Source organism: Numida meleagris, chromosome 3 (genome assembly GCF_002078875.1).
Source record: "Numida meleagris isolate 19003 breed g44 Domestic line chromosome 3, NumMel1.0, whole genome shotgun sequence".
Taxonomy (NCBI): domain Eukaryota; kingdom Metazoa; phylum Chordata; class Aves; order Galliformes; family Numididae; genus Numida; species Numida meleagris.
This window is the reverse complement of record NC_034411.1, coordinates 47,463,784-47,489,027: the sequence shown is the minus strand read 5'-3', so window position 1 is coordinate 47,489,027 and position 25,244 is coordinate 47,463,784. Positions and strand designations below refer to the sequence as shown.

At 39.1% G+C, this 25,244-nt stretch overlaps 1 protein-coding gene across 7 annotated transcripts in view; it reads right to left on the bottom strand.

Annotated features, from left to right (window-relative positions):
- The window catches only part of STXBP5 (syntaxin binding protein 5), a 107,277-nt gene extending 84,505 nt beyond the window's left edge, over positions 1-22,772 (bottom strand). For all 7 annotated transcript variants that reach the window (XR_002436405.1, XM_021389904.1, XM_021389906.1 and 4 more), the window contains exons 1-2: positions 22,479-22,772; positions 20,664-20,761 (exon numbers count right to left, since the gene is read on the bottom strand). Coding sequence is in view for 6 of the 7 variants with exons in the window: in XM_021389904.1 (XP_021245579.1) it covers positions 20,664-20,761; positions 22,479-22,631 (251 nt within the window). In the remaining variant the exon portion in view is untranslated. The remainder of the gene's footprint in view (positions 1-20,663; positions 20,762-22,478) is intronic.

Genomic DNA, 25,244 nt, shown 5'->3' with positions numbered 1-25,244 from the left:
TCCTATGAGCACCTACATTGCCCAGGTAACAATTTGGCCTAAGAATGCAGCTTCAGCAGCAGATTGGAGAACTGAGGCAGGATGTCCCTTCTGGTCCAGTCAGTATTCTTCTGCCTCCTCCTCATACCAAACTTCCTTGTAACTGACAAAAGTGGCATTTATTCCAGAGGATCGGGTGAAGGACAGCTCTGATCATTGATTTATGTGTGATTAAAAACCCTCCCTAATTTTAGTTAAATCTTACATTCCTGAGAGGTACTTTCAAATTAAACCCAAGGCAGTTCTTTGGTTTTTCTTTTCTTTCTTTCTTTTTGAGATAGTAGTAATTTTTTCCTTGGCAGCTAAAAACAGCCGTGGAATAAAGAAAAGTGCCATAACGTTAACTTTGTAGCATATAAAAATGCAACACAGGATAACAGCTCAGTAATCTGAAAAAGTAATCTTGTGTTGATGGGCTGGTCTCATTTTCTTCAAATTTACAGCATATTGCTGTCGTCCAGTGACACTGAGAGCACCTCACCTCCGCTCCCACGGATTTCCCCAGCACAAACCAGAACTTTAAGGGACAGGAGCAGGCACCAGAAAAGGCAGAAGGACACAGAACAATAGCCCACACAATTCAGGCTACATTAGCTCACACTTTTTTTCCTGAGAAGAGCAGCCACACCTCACAGCCGCCACCCTATTTGGAAGTTGCCCAGTTTACCGCTTTGTTATGTAAAGTATGGTGCTGTCATCTACGTTTCAATACTAAGCACAATTAGCTTTTAAAACAGATTAACGTTTGCCAGGTGGAAATCCTACGAAATTGCCAGCAACAGATTACTATGGAGATTCTAGGTGGGCGATTAGAATGTATTCTCTTCTTTCCAGTGAAGTAAAAGGAGAGGGCAAGAAAACTGGCTTTAGGGAAATGGGATAAGGGAAAGGAAGACTGACAAATACAGCCAGCCAGAAGACACTGACTGCTATGCTTGTACATCAAAAATAGCACTTGCTGAATTAGCTGATATCTACACGCAGTTAGACCTCATTACTAGCACAGAAAAAGAGCCAACATTACATATAGTATTTGGAAACCATCACAAGTGTCCCTAGAGAGTAAAGAAATATAACTTCCAGGCAATGAAAAAAATCTACATTCAGCTTCTGTTAGTTGTAAGGATGAAAATAAATGCAAAGCACCTAATGGAAGAAGAGATTAGAATCTCAGTCCTGTTTTTTTTCCCCAAAGGTCTTCTTTTCTCCTGAGAGAATGGAAAAATAAAAATAATTAAAAAAAATTACACAAAGAAAGGCAGTTCCTTTGGACTCCAAAGAGACCATTTACACACTGATAAGACTGATAAATGCAAGACATTTTTCTCAATTTCTAGGAATCTTAGCATTATATAAAGTTCAAGTATTTTTGAGAGCAACTGCATTGAGTGACAATTCAGCGGTTGTTTTAATACAAATGACAAAGGCTAAGAAGCTCCACTCAGATGGAGTATGTTTGACCAGAAAAGTATATGAGATACATCGTCGTGAAATTATTTGATACCATTTGATCTCAGGAGTTTTCCTTATTGGGTGAAGAGGGTGACAACATCCTGGGTGGCCTTGCTCAATCAGGGTGCTGGATCACAGGGACTCCAGAAGTCTCTTCAACTTCAGTCATTCTTATTCTGTGAATATGTGTGATATTTAAACAGGTTTTTTTTCAGATTTTAATTTTATTATTACCAATGTCATATTAGCTGAATAGTCTACAGCAAACAATTATTGCTGTTTGCTGCTGCAGCTTCCACTGAACTGATGACTACACAAGCCCCTGGAGCCAATATCTCAACTTCTATCTCTGACCAATGTAAGATCTATTCCTGCATGAATGCAGATCATCTTCTCCAAATATTCACTCTGTTCATAAAAGAGTGCTCACCTTCTTTAACCACCAGAAACCAATCAATTCAATGTCAACTATTTTGAAAAATCCTAGAGTACGTAGGTCTCAGTTAAGTTCATTAATTTGTTTCTCTATACAGGCAGCTACAGCAATTTCAAAGCATAAAAACTTCTTAACTTATGTTAAGAAAAAAGAATTAATTACTGAACTAGACTGCATAGAAACTGATCAGCAGTGGATATTGAGCAGTTATTTCAGATTTTTTTCTACCAAAAAATAGCCAAGAGTCAAAATAGATCTTAAGCTTCAAAGCTACTTATATAAACAGGTACAAATATAGTATTTTCCAAATAGCTTTGAAAAGTACCAGCAAGTTTTCTCTAAAGGTTGTATTTTGTTGATTTTTCTCAGAGCTGACAGGTTACAGGCTTTTCTTGATTTTACTCATTTTATTTTCCTAAAGAATGTCATCCAGGTCCTATTCTCAAGTCTAAAAGCCGTATTTCAGCAATAACAAGACACAAAAAAGGTGATTAATCTGGCTTTTTTTTTTCCAAGTAGGATGAGAGGGGGGGAGAATGGCAGAACACAAGGGGAGAGAGAGCAAAATTGCTACAAATATATTTGCATAATGGTTCCTTTGACTATACAAGATGTACTGAAATGGCTTGTAACTGCTAACTCGATAAAGTTTTTTTTTTGAAAGACTACATACAGAAGAATAAAACTAGGAAATAATTATATACTTTGAAAAAACTTCACCAAAATTCAGAGGCAAATATCTTTGTATTCTGTTGCATGCTACCAAGTCCTATTCATCACTCATCCACTTAAATCAGTTTAATTTTAATGCCAAATTTTAATGTATTATGAATATCCTACCTCCTACTAGATCACAATATTAATAATTAACCAGGCTTTTTCTTCTTATGTCCATAGCTTCTTGGCCACAACTAAAGGCAGAGCCATTTTTTTTTGCTCTTAAAACTTAGCAGTGCATGGGGGAAGAATGACTTCTCTTCCAGTGTCCAAATATTTCATACAGAATTGCCAACAGCAGCATTAACGAATGTAATGTGCTGAACTAGATGTTAAGTGATTTTTCATATGCCTGCTTAGTTTAACTTACAAAAGCATAAGGTACCTTATATTATCCAATAAGACATACAATTTAATGATTTTAAAGAACATAGCCAATCCTTCCCAATCAATTACTGTCAATTAATGCCGATTTCTGACTATAAAGCCACTGTTAGGTCTTGAAGTGTCTCTTATCCCTTATTTTTGGGAAGACAGAATGATCTAAAATACTTCCTTTAACTCCTGCCTGCTAAATAAATCTTCTGGTTTTTTTAAGCCACAAAACATGGGATATTCATGGCAGACAACAAACTGTAATTAGTAACTGTAACAATTACACCTTCACTTTGTTCAAACGTCAGCCAATCCTTCCAAGTCAAGAGGTAGCTAGACCAGACTGCTGAATCCCACTGTCACTTGTGTCTCATTAACCCTTTAAATATTTTGTCCCAGAATAAGACCACAGATAATACTCAAATTCCACATTAACATAATTTCTAGTTTTGGAAATCACCAAAAAATGAGATAATTTTAATATTTTGCTGCTATCAAAGTGGTAGTGACAGTTTTATGGAAGGTTAGCTCAATACTACCACCACACACAAAAAGTTAAGGTACAATTGAAGCAATTCAGTAGATGGCACTCTTCCACCAAAATCAAGAAAGGAAACTGTCATAATATAAACAAATCATTACCTTTGGGCTGCAATGCTTACTTTTAAGATGTAAGGGATACCCAAATGAATAAGCTTTTAATTTTTTTGTACTTTTCATAGAGCATAGAAAAATAAGTTTTTTTACATGCAAAAATATTGAAGCATTACTATACTTTGTCATAGCGCAATACTACTATTCTATTTTTTCCAGATATTTGTGCTATTACACAAAGACTATGTCATTCCACAAAAATAGTTGTATACCAATGTTTTCTTTTTTTTGAAAAAGCTTATGCAGCATTTTAGCTTTGTTAGTGAACAATCTGCTTTATTTAGTTTAAGCTGTATTAATAGTGTCAAAGAATAGGTGGTCATTAGAACAAACTAAATTAAGTCTCGAGAAAAATTGGCATTAAGGATGCAATTCTTTAATATTTTTTAAATGTAGGTATACCATTAAAAATAAAGTTTCCTTTTTCATCTCAGCTCTTGGTCTAAAAGTTTGTGGGTGGCATCTTAAATCCTGCTCTCATTGTACTTGAAGACTTCAGATGGACCCCTTAGCCACAAGAAGTGCATTGCTCTTCACTGAACAGAATTTCTGTGAAAGCATGAATGTAGCAGTACAGCTCTGTATAGGTCATGGATGTCAAACAAACAGCTTCTTTAAGATTAGGGAGCACAGTATGCATATGCAAGTACCCACTGCCAGTTTCCATCCACAAAAGGATGGAAACCAGAACATTAACAGAAAAGCACAGGCCAAAGTATTTTTCCAAAATACATTTCCTGCAGTTTTTTCTAGGCTGCATTTTACTGGAAGGAGGCGTGCTACTACCTTGCAAATCTAGCTTCTTTGAGTGAGGGGGTTTTTGAAACTTTAGAGAATCTGCTCATCTTTTAGCCTTGTGCATGTCCTTTTCCAGATTCCAAGCAATGCCTGATACTTATGCCAGCACTCATCTGCCCTCCTACTACAAGGGTTCAACTTGCTTGTAATCTGCTCATACTTTCTGCGGCAGAAGAGCTGTTTTGTTCAAGTTTGACAGAGAGAAAGAAGTCCTGCAGATAACATTTTGCTGTAAGCTTTACAAAAATAGGAAGCTGAGAAGAGGAGAAACCCAGATTAGACATATCCCACCAAAAGGGACAGCATTACCTCAACACCCTAAAATAGAGACTCCGCATAAAATGGTGCAGTCACAGAAAACACTTCTACAGTTATCACGCAGGGTGACTCTACTACAAGAGGGAGTCATACGATTCCAAGGTTCACAGATGAAGTGTCTCAGCTTCCTTTCTCCAGATAAAAGTAAATGAATATCCACATCCTTTAACTCACTTCCTATAACTGAAACTGTTTCAACACAAAGGAAGGGAGAAACTCCTCTCTTCATGCGATGGTTCGAAGGAAAACATTATATATGGTGATCTATGGTTCTGAGCCCTTCCAAGATGCAGAGCTATAGTTATTTGTGCTCCCTGGCACTTCCAAGGTTCCTCCACAATCCTGCAATGTAACTGAAGCATGAATTCTGTAAGAACAAGGTTGTCTTCAAACATGTCTGCACTGAAACTTAATAGTTTGAAATCTGATCTATTATAAGACTAGAGCTTTTCCTTTCCACACAGAGTACTGTTGTGTCCTTCGCTACCATTCTGCTCTCCAAATGCCAAGACAAGACATCTTCACTTCCTTCCCTTCTTTCCCTCATTGCCTCCCCACTTTTTTTAAAAAGGTGAAGAGAAGGAAGACAAGATAAACAGCAAGGTTGTACATAGATTTGCTTTCCTCAGAAACTCATTTGCCTCCAAGAACTATCCCAAAAGAGGAAAACAATCCTTGCTGAGTTGCAAGTTGTTACAAAAATTAGCAATCCTAGAAAAGAGCAATTGTTATTGTCACTCATCCCAGTACCAACACGCACAAAATTAAATGCTTGCTGTTTGTGGTAGGCTATCAAAATAGTTCAGAGCTTTACTGTGTTTTTAATGTCAAAGCCTGAAATTACAAATGCCAAACTGAGAGGGTTTTCCACCATCACTAGGGAAATTTTCAGCTGTGAAAAGCAGGGGTGCAGAAATGCCATAACAGGATAATATCCAGGAGTCCAGATAAGAGAAATATATTCTCTGGAACAGCACTCAGCATTCAAATTCAAAATTGTTTCTAAGCAGAAAATTCAGACCTTTAAACTGAATGTGGTAAACTAGTCTGCTCTCCTGCTTCAAATCAGGAGGACGTGCACTGATAGCGTAATTTACTGCTTAAAATGTTTTGAATGCTTTTAGTGTTACATTATTTTTTACCAGTCATTAATAAATAATGAGAAAGAGAAATCAATTAGTTTTGAAATTTCACTTCTGTAACACTTTCCATCAAAAAATACAATACAAAACTGCTGATGCAACTCTTAGCTAACTACTGAAATCACTAGAATTTGCAACATGTAGATGTTTTACATAAGCTTTGCATGGTAAGGATTGAAAACCACAGGAGGCTCCGATATAAGCTCAGGAAGTAAATATTTAATTGATATCTGTCATACTAAATCACCCATGATTATGTTCTTTAACATGTTATAATGAAAAAAACCAAGAGGCAAAACCATTTCTCCAATACATGGGTAGAAAACCTCAGAGAATAAGCACTATCTATAAAAGATATTTACAGTATTTAGCTGTTACCTTAATGTAACTCTTTATAATTAGGCAAATTTCTAAAGAAAGAAAAAAAAAAAGGTATGTTTGTTGCCTACCTACAGGCTTTCATAACTTGGTTAAAGTTGGATTGCCCTCTACAAATGTAGTCATCCTCTACTTTCAAGAGTAAACTCTTTATTACTTTTTCAGATATTAGAATAGTAGAGTGGCAAGAATTTAAGCAGAAACAGCAGCTCTATGTGAATTGAAGAAAACTGTTTCAAGAAAAAGATCAGTAACAGTGACAGTAAAGAATTCCACCAGAACTATACTCGAGTCAAATATGTATTAAGAAAAAAACTAATTGTTTTCTCCTACAAAAAGAAACTTCCTTGGGCCAACTGCATGCAGATTAATGCACAAGCTCTGCAAGTCTGGAAGTGTTTTGCTTGCAGTCAAAATACTCCAACTACTTTTGCATCCAAGGGCAAACAAAACCTGTTTGATACACTAGCACAACATGTCTGATTACTTCTAGTTTTCCCATGAGTGGCCAAGGTCCCAGCTCCAGCTTCTGGGAATGGCTTAATCAAGAATCACCAAAAATCCTCCACCCCTCCCCTGCATTTCCAGGTCTGCGCGACTAAACTTGGGAGAGCTTACAGAGAGTAAGCCACCTTCAGACTGACTCCGCTGGAAACAGGGCTGCTTCAACAGGACAAAAGAGTTTTAATAGAGTCAAGCCCTCTCTCTTTTCACAAACTGCACGCATACACAATTTTGATCCTCCTGAACCAGAAGGAAAAATAAATTTAAATTATTAGATCAAGGTTGCTTGAAATAAGTCTCCAAGAATGCACCTGCGCTGGAAGAGGCCATTCACAAACAAGCTCCACAATTAACTTGACAGAAGCATCACAGTACCAATGCACACTTGAAAACTGAAACTGTATCTTTGAAGTAATTTCATGATGAAAAAAACGACCCACAAACACCGAAACCAGTGCACATTTAAGATAAAGACAGACTATTTTTTGGAAGGCAAATGGAGAATATCTATTAACCAAAATTTTCCCCTGCCATTCAAAATAGTAACTATTAAAGGAACAATCTAATCTCATCAAAAACAAGTGAGAAAGGAACGCTATTTAAAGACCCTTGGGTTGAGCTGACACATGCCTTGCAGTCAAACAGGAACAAAAACAACATAGCAAATGGCAATGTTATAAAACGGCTACTCAAAAAGGCAACCAGATAAGTAACGTAAGATATGCCCAGTACTGAGCTACTAAGATACTTCAGACAGCTTCACATTTCAAAAAGTTCTTATTAGGAACTGAAACTATTTATAAAGACTCTGAATGAGTGACACCGAGTATATTTACACTGATCATCTTTACAGCTGTTCCAACAATACTGTAAAAAAGACACAAAGATGCCAGCAAGAAGTATCCCCAAGTGAGATTAATTTCATTAGGAGTAAACTCCTCCAAAATTAAGTACATTTGTATCATCTATAATTGTAACCAAAATCTGCTAATTAAGTTTGACACAAAACATTATTTCAGGAATATCTTGTGAGAACAGTCTTGGACTGAGATTCCCTACATCAGGCAAGACTGCATACTTAAGAACATTAATCATTTTTCTGTTGATTAGAACAGCAAGCATTACTAACATCTTCATGCCACATTCAGATACAATTGCTGTAATGAGAGAGTGCTTTAAGAATACTAGTTTTTTAAGAAAGTAGTTTTTCCCTTCTAGACTTACTCAACACCATTGGTTTCTGACCTTGCTTAACACTCATTCTAATTGCAACAACTTCAGCTACAGATAGAAAAGCGAAGGCAGGAACATTATCAGATTGCAACATGATTATCACACTCCAGTTTTCATGCCACCTTTTTTGACATAAAAACTCGCCAGTACACCACAACACCCTTGGTATTTTGTCATGCCATACCACAGAAATTGTTTCATCAGCTCTTCAGGCAAGAGACAAACTTTGCTTAAGAAGCAAGGACTATTCCCTTGCTAATGCACAAGAGAGGTTGAAAGATTTTAAATTGTGCTTATAAAAATTATTATTGTGTGAAGTACTGAGTAGAAATAAAGTTTGTATCACCATATTGCTGAATGACACCACAGCTAATGACGTCTTCCCTCTGACAGGAGTCAGAGTTAAGATCACAGAACAACTGTACCAACTGAAACCAGAGGTGCACCCAGCCCAGCTCCATCCCCTACAACACCAATACATGCTATTTAAGAGCACACAAGCCTGGTCACTTTTTTCCAGCCAATTCTCTTAATATTCTCAAACTAACCACTACTACTGGATTAGGTATATTAGAGATAAATCCTTGTCCCTTTAGCATCTGCTTATAGACATATCAACTCTTGAGTTTGTCCACACCCCTCCTGACTACACTGGTACAACCTGTCTCCACCAACTCCCATACCAGTAAATTCCACTGCTTGTCATATTCAGATTAAAAAGTGCCTTCGTGCATCTCTTTTAAACGTCTAATACTATGTCAGTGAATGCACCCTACTTTTTGCATCCTGGAATTTGTTGAATGACAGTTGACACATTTTATTCACTCTCCTCCTTACTTTAAAAACCTTGATCATATTTACTCTGTCCTCCTCTCCTCTAAACTGAAGAGACCAAGCATTTCTTTTTTTTTTTTTTTTAAATCTTCTTGTAAGACAGTCACTCTGTTCTCAGTCATTTTAGTTTTCCCTCCTCTAAACCCATACCAGCTTTCTTAAAATGCAGAAATCGGAGAAACACAGGACTCAAAATGTGGGCACACCACTGTTTCACACAACAACCAAATGATGCTTCATTCTGTTCACAATACTCTTCCAAGCGTGTGCGTTTGGTGGATTTGGTAACAACAAACCTGAAAAACACGAAGTTTCAGTAGCTCGTACAGGTAAAATACATTGACTTATCCACTGATTTGGTGCTTTGTAATACAACTTCCGTGACTGGAACACACCACCAAAGCCCTGTTAATGCACTCCTATTTTACTTTAGTATCTTAGTGTACTATGTTCGTAAACATATGTAGTGTAATATGTTATATTCAAGTAAACATTGAGTTGAATTCAGACAGGTGAATTACTATGGAATTATATCCAATACTTAAGAATTAAACATTTAAGTGGTGTTCTTGGAATTGAAGTAGAGTCTCTGAAGGTTTTTTTTTCCCCCTTCAGGCCAATCTTGAAAACAGAGGAAGACTACTATAAAGGACAATCCAGCTTTAATCAAGTTTTGAAAGCCTGTAAGTAGGCAACAAACATGCCTTTATTTTTTTCTTGCTTTAGAAACTAGCCTGATTAAAAAGAGTTACACTAAGGTAACAGCTAAATTCTCTATTCTGTCTAGAACAGGATACATTAAGGAAGATAAGATCATTCTTGAGCACTTCAGGGAGGAGAGACTGTCCATAACTTTAAAAGTGTTGCAAGGACTTCTACAATTTCTGTAGACTGAAGTGAAATGCAGCAGGTACTTCTCTTGCACCCAGTTCCTGTTTGCATAGAGGAAATTGTGCTGGACTTGGTAATGACCTTCAGATGGTTCTCCTCCAACTTGGGATGTACTATGATTTTATGAACTGTTTATAGTGATCACCTGCAGTGCTTACTACGCCAAGGTAGATGACTTGATCCCCAGGTGCAGCAGCAACAACGGCCTCATTTTTAGCTATCTCAATAAACAAACTTATTAACATTACAACTGTTAGTGACTACCAAATACTCATGCTTAAACTACACAACATCACATTTGTGGCAACTTTGGAATTGTAATTGCTGGTATTAAAATGAGCTAGCTTTAAAGCAAAAGTCCACTCTAAATACAAGTCTGTTCTACAAAGCATGGGATCAAACAGATAATGCATTCTAATTTTTATTTTTTTACTAACAACTAACACTCAAATACACCAGCTGTGATGAGCCTATGTATTTGCAGATCAGTATAAGTTAAGTTTTTTTTAATTAGTGCTGTAGGTCTGTATTCGCACGCTGCAGTAACAGAAGCCTTTATGGCTGTTAGCACTAGTACTACATTGCATGCATTACAATTAACTTCATTACATACATGTCTTTGCCCAGTTTCAGTCCATTTTTTTCTGTAGAAAACTACAGGAGGTAAAGAGGCTGCACTAATATCATCACAAAATCATCTGGAAATGATAGAATTCACTGTTACTTATGCACAAGTCCATCACGAAATAGTGGAACTGTTTCTGGTTATATGCTAAAATGCAAGAAGTGCAGTTCTAAAAACTATTTCTTTTTTAAAGGGAACTCTCTGTTAACGCCTTCTGTTGAGCAACTTCTCCCACCAGGAACTGCCAGCAGAAAGAATGTATCATCAGAAGTCAGGACAGGAAATGATTTTTTTTTTTTCTCTCCATGATTTACCTCCATCCTCCGCCTGAGAACAGCATTCATTTGATCTAGAATTTGTTGATGGAATGTTCATATGGAAAGCAAAACAAATGGTTCCTTTAAACTGCCATCATTCTGAAGTTAAAAAGTTTCTGTCCTTCGCTACTCAAGTAAAAGAGGAAAGGTAAAGAAGTTAACTTCTTCTGCCTCTTCCTCAAGCATCCTCTACAGGATGTATAAATTACATTCTACCTTACTTTCACCATCCACTCCTTTTATTTTTTTCCTTACAATCCCTTTGACTATGCAAGTAATTGAGACTATATTCACAGTACTTTTATACTTCCACAGGCAATGCCTGACAGAAAACAGGTAGAAAGTAGGTACAAATTCAATTTCAAGACAGCAAGAAACACTGAAAAAAATTTTTTAAAATTTTGGAACCTATGTTTTCCAATTTTTTTTTCAGTTTGTGTGGGTGTTTGTGCTTTTTAACAGCAAGTATAAAACAAGGTGTTCTGTTTTGTTTCAAAAAGCAGTATTCTAAATGAACGTCTTAAGTATTTCAATAGTAAACACAGGAACATTACTTTAAAGAGGTAAGCTATTCAATCTCTTTTCTCCAGTTTAGCAACTCATCAGGATTTCTTCTAAAAATGTTGCATTTCTCACCTAATTATTTTAACAAATGAGAGGATATTCATTTGACAAGCAAGAAATCTCATTATATATAGTCACTTAAATGGAAACATATTGTGGTTAATATGGGAAGGGAGGGAGGGGGAGAGGGAGAGAAAGGCAGAGGGAAGAGTTGTATTTTGCTGATTTTGGTGCTTTTCCTTTTTATCTGACATTTAAAGGTGGTTGTGAAGTGAATTTCACTGTAGCAGTTTACTGCACAAGTTCGGTACACTTACAAAGGGAATGCTGCGCAGATTATTGTTATGCAGCTCACTGCACATTAATAAGCATCACTAAAGCTTCAATACCAACACTACAAAGTTCAGTCAAGAATGTTTTTCAACTGTGAAGATGAACATCTGTTCTATTTAACGAGGTAGTAAGACTGGATAGAGCATATGCTAAACAAATACAAGCAAGTTAATCCTGTCAATTTAACATTAAGTTATTACCAAAATTTAGCGTTCTATTCTTCTTCCCTAAAGAGCAAGTAGAAAAATTCAAATTGCTTTTGTCCATCTGCTGCTGCTGACTGAGTTGGTGTTACTAGGCCAGAAAGAGGCAAGATCAGCTGAATCATCCTTTTAGTTGGTTGTTCTATTAAATATTTCATATTAACATGAACCAAAGATCTAGTGTTAATCAAACACATACAGAGTACATGCCTGGAAGCAGCTTCAAGAGGTTATGCAATGCACCTCTCTGCTTCAAATAGCACGAAACACATGAACTAATATAGTGGCTCACCAAGCAGAGGCCTTGGTTGCTCTGCATACTTTCATCAGTTACCTGCTTTTCCAAAGTTAAGGGAGCTCCTGTGAATACTTTTCAGGAGAATAAGGGAGCAGAACAAGACAATTCATTCCTGGAAGATCCAAGGGAAAAGCCTCATGAAAGGGTGAGCTACAGCCTTCTTGGTGGAGAGCGTAAGAGCACCTCTCTTACCCCTCTCCACCTGTGCTGCTCTCAGGAATGCTGCCTAGTTTGAATGGGACTCATTAAGAATTGTTCTGGACACGGAGTGGCCACTGCAATTAAAATTATAGAAAAAAATAAGCTTCAAGTTGCCCAGAAAAAAAGAACAGATTTTCTACTACCTTCTCAAGGCATTTATGAAATAAAGATCTAATGACATTCAACAAAATTAACAAATAAAGAAAAGATATCAAGTAGCCATAAGTTATTCCTATCAAAAGGAACTTCTCTATAGAACAGAGATCAGGTAGAGGATTTTGCAAACAGCAGCACTTCAGACTACACAGTACTTCATCAAGTATTTCAAGACCAGCTTCACTTAAAACAAAAAAAAAATGTGTTTCATACGTTTTAAATAGCTCAGTCAGCAAAACCTAACAATCCTCAGAACGTTTAATCTTGTACTTTGTTCTCTGCACTAGCAGAGGACATATTTGAAGTTTCACCTACCTTCACTGCTCTTGACATTCAAGACAAAGACTGAAGTAAATAAAAAATCCTTAAGTATGGGACCACCAATGCAGAGCAGAATTACTGTGGACAAATGACTGGTGAAAACTGCATTCCTGAATATAAGTGAAAAATTGCAGCTAATAATGTTTAAGAATTGATCTTAATTCATCAACTGATATAGCTCCCTTAATAAAAGCACTAATATCTAGTATAATTTTTTAAAAAGGAGAAGCTTTTAGATTCAAAATAGATTAGGCATTTGCAGGAAATGATGAAGTCAGAATTACTACTATGCAAACCAAGGCTATCACCAAGCTGTACAGAACTCAGACAGAAAAGCAAGCAAATCTTACCAGGAAAGATCTGAACTGCAAGAAAAAGCGTGGCATTTGTGGCAGAGTCTTAAACAGGACATCAATGTCAGATCAGGCTAAACGATAGTCACTGAAAAAGTACTTTCATGAAAGCACTGTAAAAATCAAGATGAATCAGGATTCAGTGCAAACCTCCAGAAGATAGAATCACTATGTACTTTAGAAATCAACTAGTAAGGAACTATATCATTCTACCACAGTTCTCATTAGTGAAATACTTCAGTTGTAGCTACTTACAAGAATCATTTTACAATTCATCTAAATTCAGTGATGCAAACATCACTGCCAGAAGTTTAAATTATGTTAGTAGAACTTTACTGTATTTGCACTGGAAGACAACACAAGTAGTAACTTAGTATTCTCTCTGATAAACTCATGAGCTGCATTATTATCAAGTGCCTACAACAGAAGTGTCAACACTTCTAATGTCACTAAAGTACTACCAATTGAACACTAAGAGGCTACGCCTTGGCTTAGCCTTGGATAGCATTCAGGTATCAACTATGATACAGCAATTCAAAGCTAGGTTCAGTAAAATAACTTCTAAAGTTGATTGAATGTGTACTGCCTGCAGGTAACACAAACCAAGACTGTGTATGAGTGGAGGTACCATAAACTTATTTTGCAGACCAGCAAACAAAAATCTAATTCTTTGACAAAGTGTATCTCTGGAGAATTAGTCTTGTTTGCTCAACCAGATGCGCTTCACAGACCTAAGAAGCAGCATTTTTCAAAGAAATTAGAATGATCGATGCTCTCCAAGGTAGGCCACATCAAGAACAGCAAGTAGGAAAGAAGAGACCCAAGAGATTAAAGACAGAGACACAGTGCAACATTTATTCTCTCAGAACTGTTTAGGATTCTTTTTTTTTTTTATTCCTCCAAATACAAAACCATTACCAGATAGCTACAGTTAAGGACAAAGTTCCTAAAATGCAAGATTCCAGTTTTCTTTAACTTCATATGGAATGTAATAATTTACAAGTTTGATTTTTTTTTCCACTGAGATGCTCCAAAATAACCCTACAAAAATAAATGTGCTATGGGAACTCTGATAAGTAATGTGTTTCACTGTTCCAGAAAACCAAGAAACAAATAAACATTGTGTGATTCTGTGATTCGAGAAGAGCAAAAAGATACATAGGAAGTAATAACTGCGGGCACCTCTGATCATCCTAAAGGCATTCTGTAAGAATGTTCAGCTTTGCCTTGTGAAATCTTTATAAAAATACAGAGCACTGGGCTCTTATAAGAAATATAACATAGTTACTTTTTTTTTTTTTTTGCCAAGCAGGAAGTTTTGTTAAGGAGGGCTTACAATCTTAATTTGTACTTTCGAGCTTTATCACATCTCAAATCATCAGCCACTTTTATTTTTCCATCCTCGACTCTACTGCAACTGCTGATTTCTTCTCCTGCAGCAATAATGCCATTTCAGTTCTAAAAGCCCCTCCACAGTGACTAAGAAACAACAAATCCAGTGAAATGCTGAATCGAGTCTAGTACACTGGGTGCTGAACCATAAGCCTGGAAGCCTAAAGCTGGGCCCAAGCTGTCCAATTTTCTGTTACATTTTACCCTAAAATTCAGTTTCAATGCCCTAAGGATTGCAAATATCATAACACAAAGTCATATCACCTCAGCACTTCACAAATAGTTAGGAGATCCAAGGTAACAGACTTTGCTAATGCCATAGTAAAACCCACAGCCTTGAAAACTTCACACACTTTCCAAAAGTCATTCCCCTCCCCAAGCTTGCTATGGCCCAGAAAGTTTCTAGCTGCATTAGGTTTCTACCTTATCAGTAAAATAGCTACAACAGAGAAGATTTCATTCTAAGATCCATTTTCATAATTTACATTACGAGATTCAATGCAATTATACTTCACGTACTTATGAACATGAATAGTCACTACCACAGACTGTTGCTTCACAGAAATACAAGTGATAATGCTTCAAACAGGAGATGCAAGCAATTTACTTTCTTTTACAAAGTATCACCGAGTGTAACTATTAATTTTAAAAGTACACTATCCTACATATTATTAAGAACTCAGTCAGCTTTATCTGTATAGGATTAACTTGCCATAACTCCTCACCTTTTTAAGAGTTGTGCACCACACCATACCATCATTTTGGCCTTATTTCATTCCAACATATTCAAAGGTCAGTTAATTTTCTTCATTAAGAAGAAGGAGGTTTTTCCCCATTGAAAGCAAGTTGTATGAGAGCTAATGATACTCATGTGAAATAAGCACTAAAAGAGGTGATAAGAAATACGGTGCACTTATAGAAACGGAAATGTGATAAGATTAATGTATGCTAAAACCAAAGTACGTTTAGTTTTTAAACTACTCCTCTATGTGAACTGGATGGTAAGGCAGTCAATGAATGTTTTCTTATTAATAGTTAATCACAAAGTTGCTCTAGCATGACACTACTATAGGATTTTCAGAGGCTTTATTGATGCACTCTTCTTAAAACTGGAAAATCTGTTCAAATGCCAGAAGAGTACAGACATGGATTGAAACTATGCAGCATACAAATGTCAAAAAAAACAAATGCCTGTCACTCAAAAAAAAAAAAAGCATTGTTTGAGTTCAGTAGATTCACAGAATAGATAAAAATCAGAATCCTTAGGTTGAACTTGAGAGATCCTGTTCAACTGTTCTAGTCTCCCACCTGAAGCACTGTCAACTTTACAATTTGATGCTTAGTCTGGAAAACTGAAATATTTGCCTTGAATAATACAAATAGAACTCCAGGCATTGCTCAAGTGCCCTGCATTCAGAAGAGAAAAAGAGCAGGTACAGAGGTACTTGAAAATAAATACATAAATACGAACAACTCAAGATGATGTTTCAGTGACAAGGGGAAAAAAAACAAAAACCAATCAATCAGACTTCCTTCTGTATTTGAACAATTCAAAGGAAAAAATATTTTTAATGGATATAAGGTCACAAGTTTAAAATAGAATTTTGTTACAGTTTCAGAGACTTCACTGAATTGCTTGAATTTTATGGTATACATCTACAGCAAAACTATCCAGATGCTGTAACAAACATTTCATCAGAAACTGCATGGACTCACATATTCAAGCTTTGAGCTATTTTGATCAAAGAATAACAGTTGCAAGCTCTTCTCACAAAGGCCAGAGAATAGAAGTTACAGAAAGGAAGTTTTATATGCCTCATATGAAAATTTCAGCCATTTGCTTATATAACAGTCTTCTTTTACTGCTGAAAAGAATGGGGGGAAATGAACAGATGCTGACATTCAGAATGACTGGAATTTTCAGATATTTACTGACAGAATGACAAACAACTCATTTTTTCTCCTTCCTGTGAACTGAGTTTGCAACATGAAAAAAAAAACAAAATAAACTAAACAAACAAGACTATATCCCTTTCTGTTTGAGAATAAAATGTCCTAGCCACAGTTCAGTCAGCGTGGAAGGCACCTAACACTTACCCTACTAGTGTCCCCTTTATTTTCAAGACCTTCTACTGGAAACAGTCTTCCTTTTAGAATTCTTTCCATCGTGAGAGAAACTGAGAGGCAAGCTGCGAATGACTTTTTTTTTTTAAAGATATGAAGCACCAATAAAAATACCACGTTCTTGTTGGCAGGCAATCAAAACATGACTTACTTGATACACTGTCCTAGTTTTGCTGTCGAGAAATTGAAGCGCGGAAAACTAAATATCTAGTTGAAGATGGAGTAGTTAAACAGCAGGTTTCCCTCAAATTATCTTCTTCAGCTTCAAAGCTTATGCTACCTCCTATCATAGTCAGCCGAGCTTATCTGTTTGTTTTCAAGTCCAGAGCCCTGTAAAATTAGTAACGTAAAATTTGAGGAAATAACATCCTGAAGACAGACAAATCCTGAAAAGGTTGTTCCACCTTTCTCAAACTTGTTTACAGTTTAAATGCTACTGTGTTCAGGACATGCTTGACTTCTACAGGGACTCTTAAATGAAAGAGCAAAAGTAACCGAAAGCATAGAAGCAGACACCTTTGTTCACTGCCACTGAAAGCTATCAGGGTGCAATGCAGTGGAGTCTGCCCAATTGCACCGTGCAGTACATTAGACCTAGAGTCTCATTAGGAGGCTTTCAGTATGTGCTGGGAAAACAAAGCATAGGCAATTATTATGGATGAAACTTCTTGGATATTCTGTCCTGCTGTCATGGTTCAAATATGCTCAAGGAAAGAAATATGCTCAAGGAAAGAAACAGAACATAGATGAACATTTTACAGCTCTATATCTAACATATTGGGAACAGGAGACCAAAACAGAATAAGAGCAAGAGCAATCATACCAATAGCTCAAAATGTTCCTTTCTATTAATGATAATATTCAACTAATAGCAGTCTGTTTCAGAAACATTTGCTTTTAAATCTCCTACCTAAATCTCAATTAGAAATATTTCTAAGTAACTCTGGAAGTGAAATCAAGATGGATAGTGAGTACTCTCAAACTATCACCTTGATGACACACAAGTTTAAAGTATTACATTAAAAGTAATCTTTTCTTAGTAATTTTATGGACTTTTCTCCCTCTTAAACTGTTGTTTATGGGCATGCAATGGCAAAGTTCTGTCTTCAGCACATTAACTCACCAACTCCATGATGCTCTCCTCTGAATTTAACTGATTAAAATTAAGATTAGGGACAGAACATTAACAAAGTAGTAATTCTCCTTCCAATCTGATTGGTTAAAGACACATTCTGTACTTCGGTATTTCCACTTGCACAATTACACTGTGGATTCAGAGAGCTTAATATTACGTTGATGTTATTTTGTCTTTATTTGCCTCTATTTGATAAATATACAAAATCAGGGAATTCTCAGTGTATGTCTATCAACAGATTTTGGTTCTTTAGAAAAATTTTTAGTTCTGATGTTACAAGTCACTGTACCAATAGTAGAGATAACAGTATTTGTTTAAGAAAAATGCATTTTAATGTACAAATACTTGCAGAGTCCTCATAATTAAGAATGACATGGGAGCATGATTAAGAAAATCCGTGCTCACATTAATCTTTTTTAAACAATATTGGTTTTAACTGAATTGAAAATTGCTCAAATACAGAGAACAAGTTCTATAAAGAGGTTAGCTCATTAATTGCTCAGGACTGTAGTACTGATTTCTTTACACATTAATGAAATCTAAAACAGGTTAGCACATATTTAAGAACACTTTATATTTAATATCCTCTAAAAAAAAAAAACACTCATCAAATTGTTCCTCCAAAATTGATCATACCACCTATTTGCAATAGAAAGGATCTGAAAGCCTGACAAGATGTGCATATACTTGACGATGCAAGGAAAACATTAATACTCAATTCCCACCTGCTGGCAGACAATGAAGGAAGCATTATCCTTCCTTTTCTTTTATACACTCATTACAGAAGAAAATAATGACTGACTTTCCTTCCACTTTTAGGATTTAGTTCCCAGTGAATATCTCCTTACTGACTCACAGTCTTTCTACTCCACATCTCATTTCATAAGACTCACTTCTACAGTTCTAAAGAGTAAGTGGCTGCCACTGTAATGAATCCTTGCACAAAAGTTATTGTCAGTAAAAACCTTGGTGAGTAAGTTACCCTATAGGTCAACAAGAACTTCGTTGGCGTTTTTATACATGAGCACTAGGGTGAAAAATAGCTCTTGCAGGTTTCACTCCTTCCCAAAGGCTGTTCTTCCTAGGTTTCACTAGGCAGAAACTGAGAGGCTGGTTTTACATTTCAAGTGTATCTGAATCCATCCCTCTGACCACACCTCCCCTCCTCCCAAAGAGTAAGCAAGCACAGGAGATACAACTTCTGCACCATTGTTGGCTTACTATGCTAACCCACCAGGCTAAACTAAGGGCTTTAAAACATTTCTTCCAAGTCTAAAAGTCAGTACTGAGGATATTCATCTTCACCGAGTTACTGGAACTCAAATATTTCAACCTCTGTGAAACTTCTTCCTTTCAGAAATACATTTTCTGTTACTGTTACACTGTTTCCCCTCACAGTAACTCTGTTGCTTCCCTCACAATCCTACAGGACTTATCTTGATTATTTGAAAAACAATTCACACTCAGAGAAATCACAGGTGCAGTCATGGCAAAGTGCCAGTAAATAGGTTTTTAATCAAGTCATCATTAGCCAGCCTGCAACGTCACATCACCCTAAACTACCTACAAGGAAGCAAGCTCTAAATCCTTGCATTTTGTCCCCTCCCACCAACCCCAGTCCTTCCTTTAAGTTTCTTTTTATTCTCTCATCTATCCTACTAATACAAAAATAACTAACAACTCTGCAACACCAAATGCATTCTTCATTTAAATGGAACGTCTCACCTTTTAAAGAACTAAAATTTATTAACTGTAGTTTCAAATACAGCATTGAGAGCAGTGCATGGTCACTACAGTTGTATGTTGAGAGTTCATAACATTATAGTATCATACAAGATACTTCAGTCCAGCCTCTGATTTGATCCTCAAGTTCTACCTTTTCAACTTGTAAAAGACAAACCTCCTGAGACAATTAACCTTAGAGAGGATGGTGATGCTACAGGAGGAAACAAACAAAACAATATCTACTTGCAGAGAAATATAAGTACAGGGAATAAAGGAATTAGGAGATTTACCTGCAGTTTAAAGAGGATTAACTTAATTTTTCTAGCAAGATGGCCTAAACCTTCTCCAAAAAGGTCAGAGTTTACACAGCTTCAGGACAGCAGAGAATTCAACTCATTCTACTCTGCTGAGAAGTAAGGTTTAGGCAAAGGCAGCGTGGATTAAAGAGTCTACAGGGTGCCTTCTTTTAAAGTGAAGTTGAAACACATATGTTATTACGTGACTTGGATAGTACCATATGGATACAGTACCATATGGCTACAAACATACGGGCAGTTCACTTTTTAGTGTACAGAAAGAAGTGGGGTTACTATTGGTTTATTCCATAAATTCAGTCTGCTCATCTCAGTTGCTTGCAAGCCATCAGTGAGATACCACTCCTTGACCTCTAAGCATCTCATCTGAAGCCAACCTTTGCAACGCAGAAGTAGTAACAAGTAACCATAGTATTGCGACACTTTTCCCAAGAGTAAGGCCAACAAACACACACACACACACACAAAAGCAGTATGGAATTTTACAATTCCACTGGATAAGGAAAAACAATGAAAAAGATCTCAGACCAGGTCCCTCTTTAGATGCATAGTCAGCTGCCATGAACTGTCAGTGCATTGGTAACCCTCTACAAAATACATATATTTGCTTGAGATAATGGGAACTAAGCAGCCACACATCTCATAACACGAATACAACTTGAGCAGACACAGAACGAGCAGAAGAACCAAGCCACCTGCCAACGGCACACAGGCCTTCTTCCCCTCCTGCATACCGGGTTCCCAACACATGTTTGAGTGGCTCCAGCAGCTGAACGAAGGCATCTCTTGTGCAAGGTACACTGATTTCCTTTTCAGAACAGGAAAGGATACAGTCTTAATGCTCCAGTCTGGGTCCCGATGGCAAGTATTTTCTGAACAGGATCAAATGCCAGAGCTGAAGGTTGATAGGGGAAACCATGGCGTACAGTCTAACAAGTCAGAGTACCGTAGTGACGTTGGGACAAGCAGCAGACCAAAAATAAACAATCAATATCATATGTTAGGGAATGAGATTCAGCGTTAATGACAATTAAGAAAGGAACCAAAGCATTTTAACTACAGACTAACAGCTGTCTTATAAGAAACAACTATAAAATATCTTTTTTTTTTTTTTTTTACATCAGTCCAGTCCTTTACTTACTGAAACTTAATGTGAATTTTGCATTATCACTGTACAAAGACTGTATCAGAGTAGCACTTTATTTTTTCATCTACTTTCTTTTCTGACTATTCCTATTTTCAGCCCTAACAAAGGCTACTAAACAATTAAAGCCTGAGTTGTTCCTAGGAAGTTTGGAAACAAAGCCAGATCTGCCATCAGAACTGCTACAAATTACCACACTTGCTTTTCAGAGAATTGCCTCAATCTCACTCCGACAGGCCCCATATGACAGTGCAACCTCTCAGCACCTTCCCCCAAAAGCCAAACAACCCAGCCTCCGCGCATCTCTCAACCTCTGCTTCCATCCAAAACTAATGAATCAAAAAAGCTTCCTGAGATCAGACAAAAACAAAATCAGTCCCCCCCCCCCCCAAAAAAAAAGCACACAAAAAAACAACAAAGCAAGAACCCTTTAACCAAGGAATTAAAAAAAAAAAAAAAAAAAAGAAGCTATTTGCAGATTTAGGTTTCTGATTGGCCAAGACTAATTTGGTAACTGACCAAGCAGAAACTCCATTGCAGTTCCCTGGCTGCAATCAATCAGACTCAAGAACAATAGGAACACCATCTATTCTTCCTTCCTTTACAGGTGTACACAGTGCGAGCCACACAAATGGTAGCTTTTCCATTTCAAAACCTTCATTGAAAGTGGGGTTATTTAGGACCTCATCAACGCATAGCAAACTTCTGCTAAGCTCCTTTTCTTCAGTCATGTTGCAGATATAGCCCACAACTCTTAGTATTTCACAGTGAATAAAGCCTGTCTGGTAATAGCTCTGCTCTTTTCCATGTCCTTCAAGACCAACTTGTAAAAGTGGCAGCAGCGCCTGCAATACCACAGAAAGCAAGGAGGAGAAACCGCAAACAAGCTCAGCCATATCACGCTAGGCCACGGGTGCACCGTGAAGATAAAAACGGGTATTGGTATTCAAATCAGTTCTTATTCCTCTAGGTACAGCTGCTGGATTAATTCGCTGCATCATTTTCCAAATCGTGCAGCCACCAACTGCAGTTCTTGTATCGCGCAAAAGCAAACGGAGGAAAAAAAAAAAAAAAAAAAAAAAAGGAACTTTTCCTCAGGAGAACACTTGCAACAGCAGCATCGGCCACTCGGCAACACGCTGCAGCGAAACCGCCACGAACGTCCACAGCCTTTTCCAGGCGCGAAGGAACAGGAGGAAAGCATTTCCAAACAGCCCAGAGCTACAGAGCCTCCGGGCCCATCGGCAGCGCCTTCCACCGAGCGCACTCGGCTGGGCAGCGCTCCTACCCGCAGCCATCCCGCGGTAGCACCGAGACCACACGCATCACGCAGCCCAGAAGGCGACGGCCCCCGGAGCTCTCCGGGAGCGATGGCTGCGGGAACTCGCCCGCCGAGCCCCGCGCACACGCACCCGCCGCCCCTTCCCTCCCTGCCGGCACGAGCCCGGCGCGGCACCGGGAGCCCGGCACCCGACCGGGGCCCGCAGAGCCTGGCCGTTCACCTTGCAGAGCTGGAAGTGCTCGGACTGGAGCGTCTCCTGGATGTCGCTCTCCCGGTTCCCCGCCTGCTGCTGCTGCGCGGCGGACGACGCCGAGGCGGCGGACGAGACCGCCGTCAGCCCGTCCAGCACCTTTCTGATGTTAAATTTCCTCATGGCTCTCGGCGGCGGCGCTCCCCGCTCCGCTGGCCTCGCCGCTCCCGGCGCCGCCGCCCGCCCCGCAGGCGGCAGACGAGCCCCCGGCGGCAGGGAGGCGGTGCGGGGGCGGCCGCGCTGCTGCTCGCCCGCCCGCGGGGAGGGCGGCGGGCCCAGACGCTAGTCCGGCAGCGCGGGGCCGCTCCGCATCGGGGGACGGAGGCTGGAGCCAAGCAAACACGAGCACGTCAGCCCACCGCGATGCCCGCCCGCACCCCCCCGCTTCACATGGTGGCGGCCGCGGCCGCCGCTGTCACCCGTGCGTGCGTGCGTGTATGTGTGTGTGTGTGTGCGCGCGTTGTCCGTGCGGTGCGTGTGCCGGTTCCCTCCCGCCGCAGTCTCGTTCCCCTCCCCTCGGCTCGGGCACCCTCCGCCTCCTCGGAGCTGCGTGTGCCGCCAGCCAGTCACCGGCGGGATGCTGCCGGCGGCCGCCGCCACCGCCGTCCTCCTCCTCCTCCTTCTCCTCTCGCCCCCCCCCACCCCGCGCTCGCCCCCCTTGCCTGACAACGCGGAAGCGCAGCGCCCCAGGGAGGAGCGGCGGCGGCGGCAGCTCCCAGCCTGACAGCGGCAGGGCGGATGCGCATGCGCACAGAGAGAACCGGCACCCGGATGTGGCGATGCGCGCTCTCCCCCGCAGCGGCGCGGAGCGGACTGGGCTGAGGATCGGTGTCAGTGGGATGGCTCCGGCACCTCCGGATCGGCGAGGACCCGAAGAGACGTGGGCACGGTGCTGAGGAGCCGCTCCCCCGCGATACGAGGCCGCGTTAGGGCACAGAAGCAGCTGCCAGGCGTTGCACCCCGCTGGCGGAAGGGGCTTCAGGTTGTGCTGCCCATATTCTGCTTTGCGTTTATTAGTCGAGTGCGTTTTTCTGTAGTCTGGTCAGTTGTTCCTGTAACAGTTATTATTCTCACCTCAGCCATATGTTTCTGAAGGTATTGTTTGTTTCCTGAACTTTCTTTTCAAGTAAAACTAGATCGATACCCGCTGTTGGAGAAAGCTTGTGTAGGTGTGATTCAGGACACTGGCCTGCACCTCCCAGCTCAGCGTGTGGCAAGGCCGTGTTTACAAGGGGTGTTCCAGCCTGGTAGCCGGGCGTGCTTTGTTAGCGCTGTCAGCATAACAGCGCAGACAGATAGGTGCAATCAGAGTGCTGCAACATAGCCACAGTAATAACCTCAAAAGTAAAACTTCCACAGACTTGCACCTTTAAATCCCACGCCAATTTAAAGCTGCGCTGCACACAGACATGTGCTGTATGGATGTTGGAAGGCAGTCGGGACGGCTTACATGTTCTTGTGAAGTGACTGCCTCATGAACTCACAGAGCTGTCCACCTGTGTTTGTGGGTCTCTTGTGCAGTTCCTCCACTCACTGTGGCCAACATGTGAAAGCATGCCTCCAGAGATGACAAAAATCCTGTAAATAAATAAAAGTAGACTTAAGAATGACTCAGTAAATATCTCACATAAGAATTAATTTCATTTTAAGAGAAATTTCAGTTTCTTTGATTATCCAGTATATATTTAATCTAACCGTTTGTAAATTATAGATATAATATGTATAATTTTTTCATCTATTCATGCATGCTTATTGCAATGTATTAAACTAGGAAGAGAATTACTGAAACTCAACTATGTTTGGCTAAATGGTAAACATTTATTGTAACAGGTAAAGATAATCCGTACGCATGTAACTTTAAGACTGTAAGTAATAGGCCATCTAGATCTTGTTATCAGTATATGTCAGGCCAGGCCCTTCAAACACTCCTATCTATAACATTCATATCACAACTAGTCTCATTATTCATGGTAATATTAATCACAGACACAACAAACTTCAAAACTTGCTGATGGATTAAAGGCCTTAATAAGCACTCTTTGCATACTTCAGTCACTTCCATTTTTTTTACCTCCTATGTACTTGGCCCTCTAATCCATTCTTTACCTCAATTACACATTTTTAGAGGAGAGATTGAACTTCACGTTCTGTTTAGATCAGCAATGAACTCAAGGAGGACCTCATGCATTGTTATTATGTTGTACCAGTACTTGCAAATATTTATGCAAAATACCATGTATACCATGCTGACACAACAGCATTTCTCTTCCTTCACGCTTTTTAGTCGATGCAATGCAACAAATCAATGGGTACTTCAACTCCTGTAAAAAATGAATGACAACTTTCTCTTGCACTGGGACATCAGTGAGAGCAGTAGTAGGACCTTCATTTTATAGTTCAGCAAGCATCACAATTATCTCTGGATTTAGCTGCTGTATTTCAGAGCTTCTGTGAGGCCTCCTGCTCTTATCCGATAACCACATCCTGTTTACCGATGAGGCTGATTCTGTGTAACCTCTGTACTGCATGTTGCCTTCTTGGACCTTCTGGACTCTGATATCTGAAATCGCTTGCCAATGTTTTATACCCCAGTCCAAAGCTTAAGCGTCTTACACAACTGAGGAAGAAGCAAGCAAACTCTAGTTTGCAACATCTTTGTGCTCAATTGTGACAAAGCCCTGTTGTGAGAGAGTTAAATGTTCATGAGTCAGACCCAACAGTGTGTCTTCATGGGCT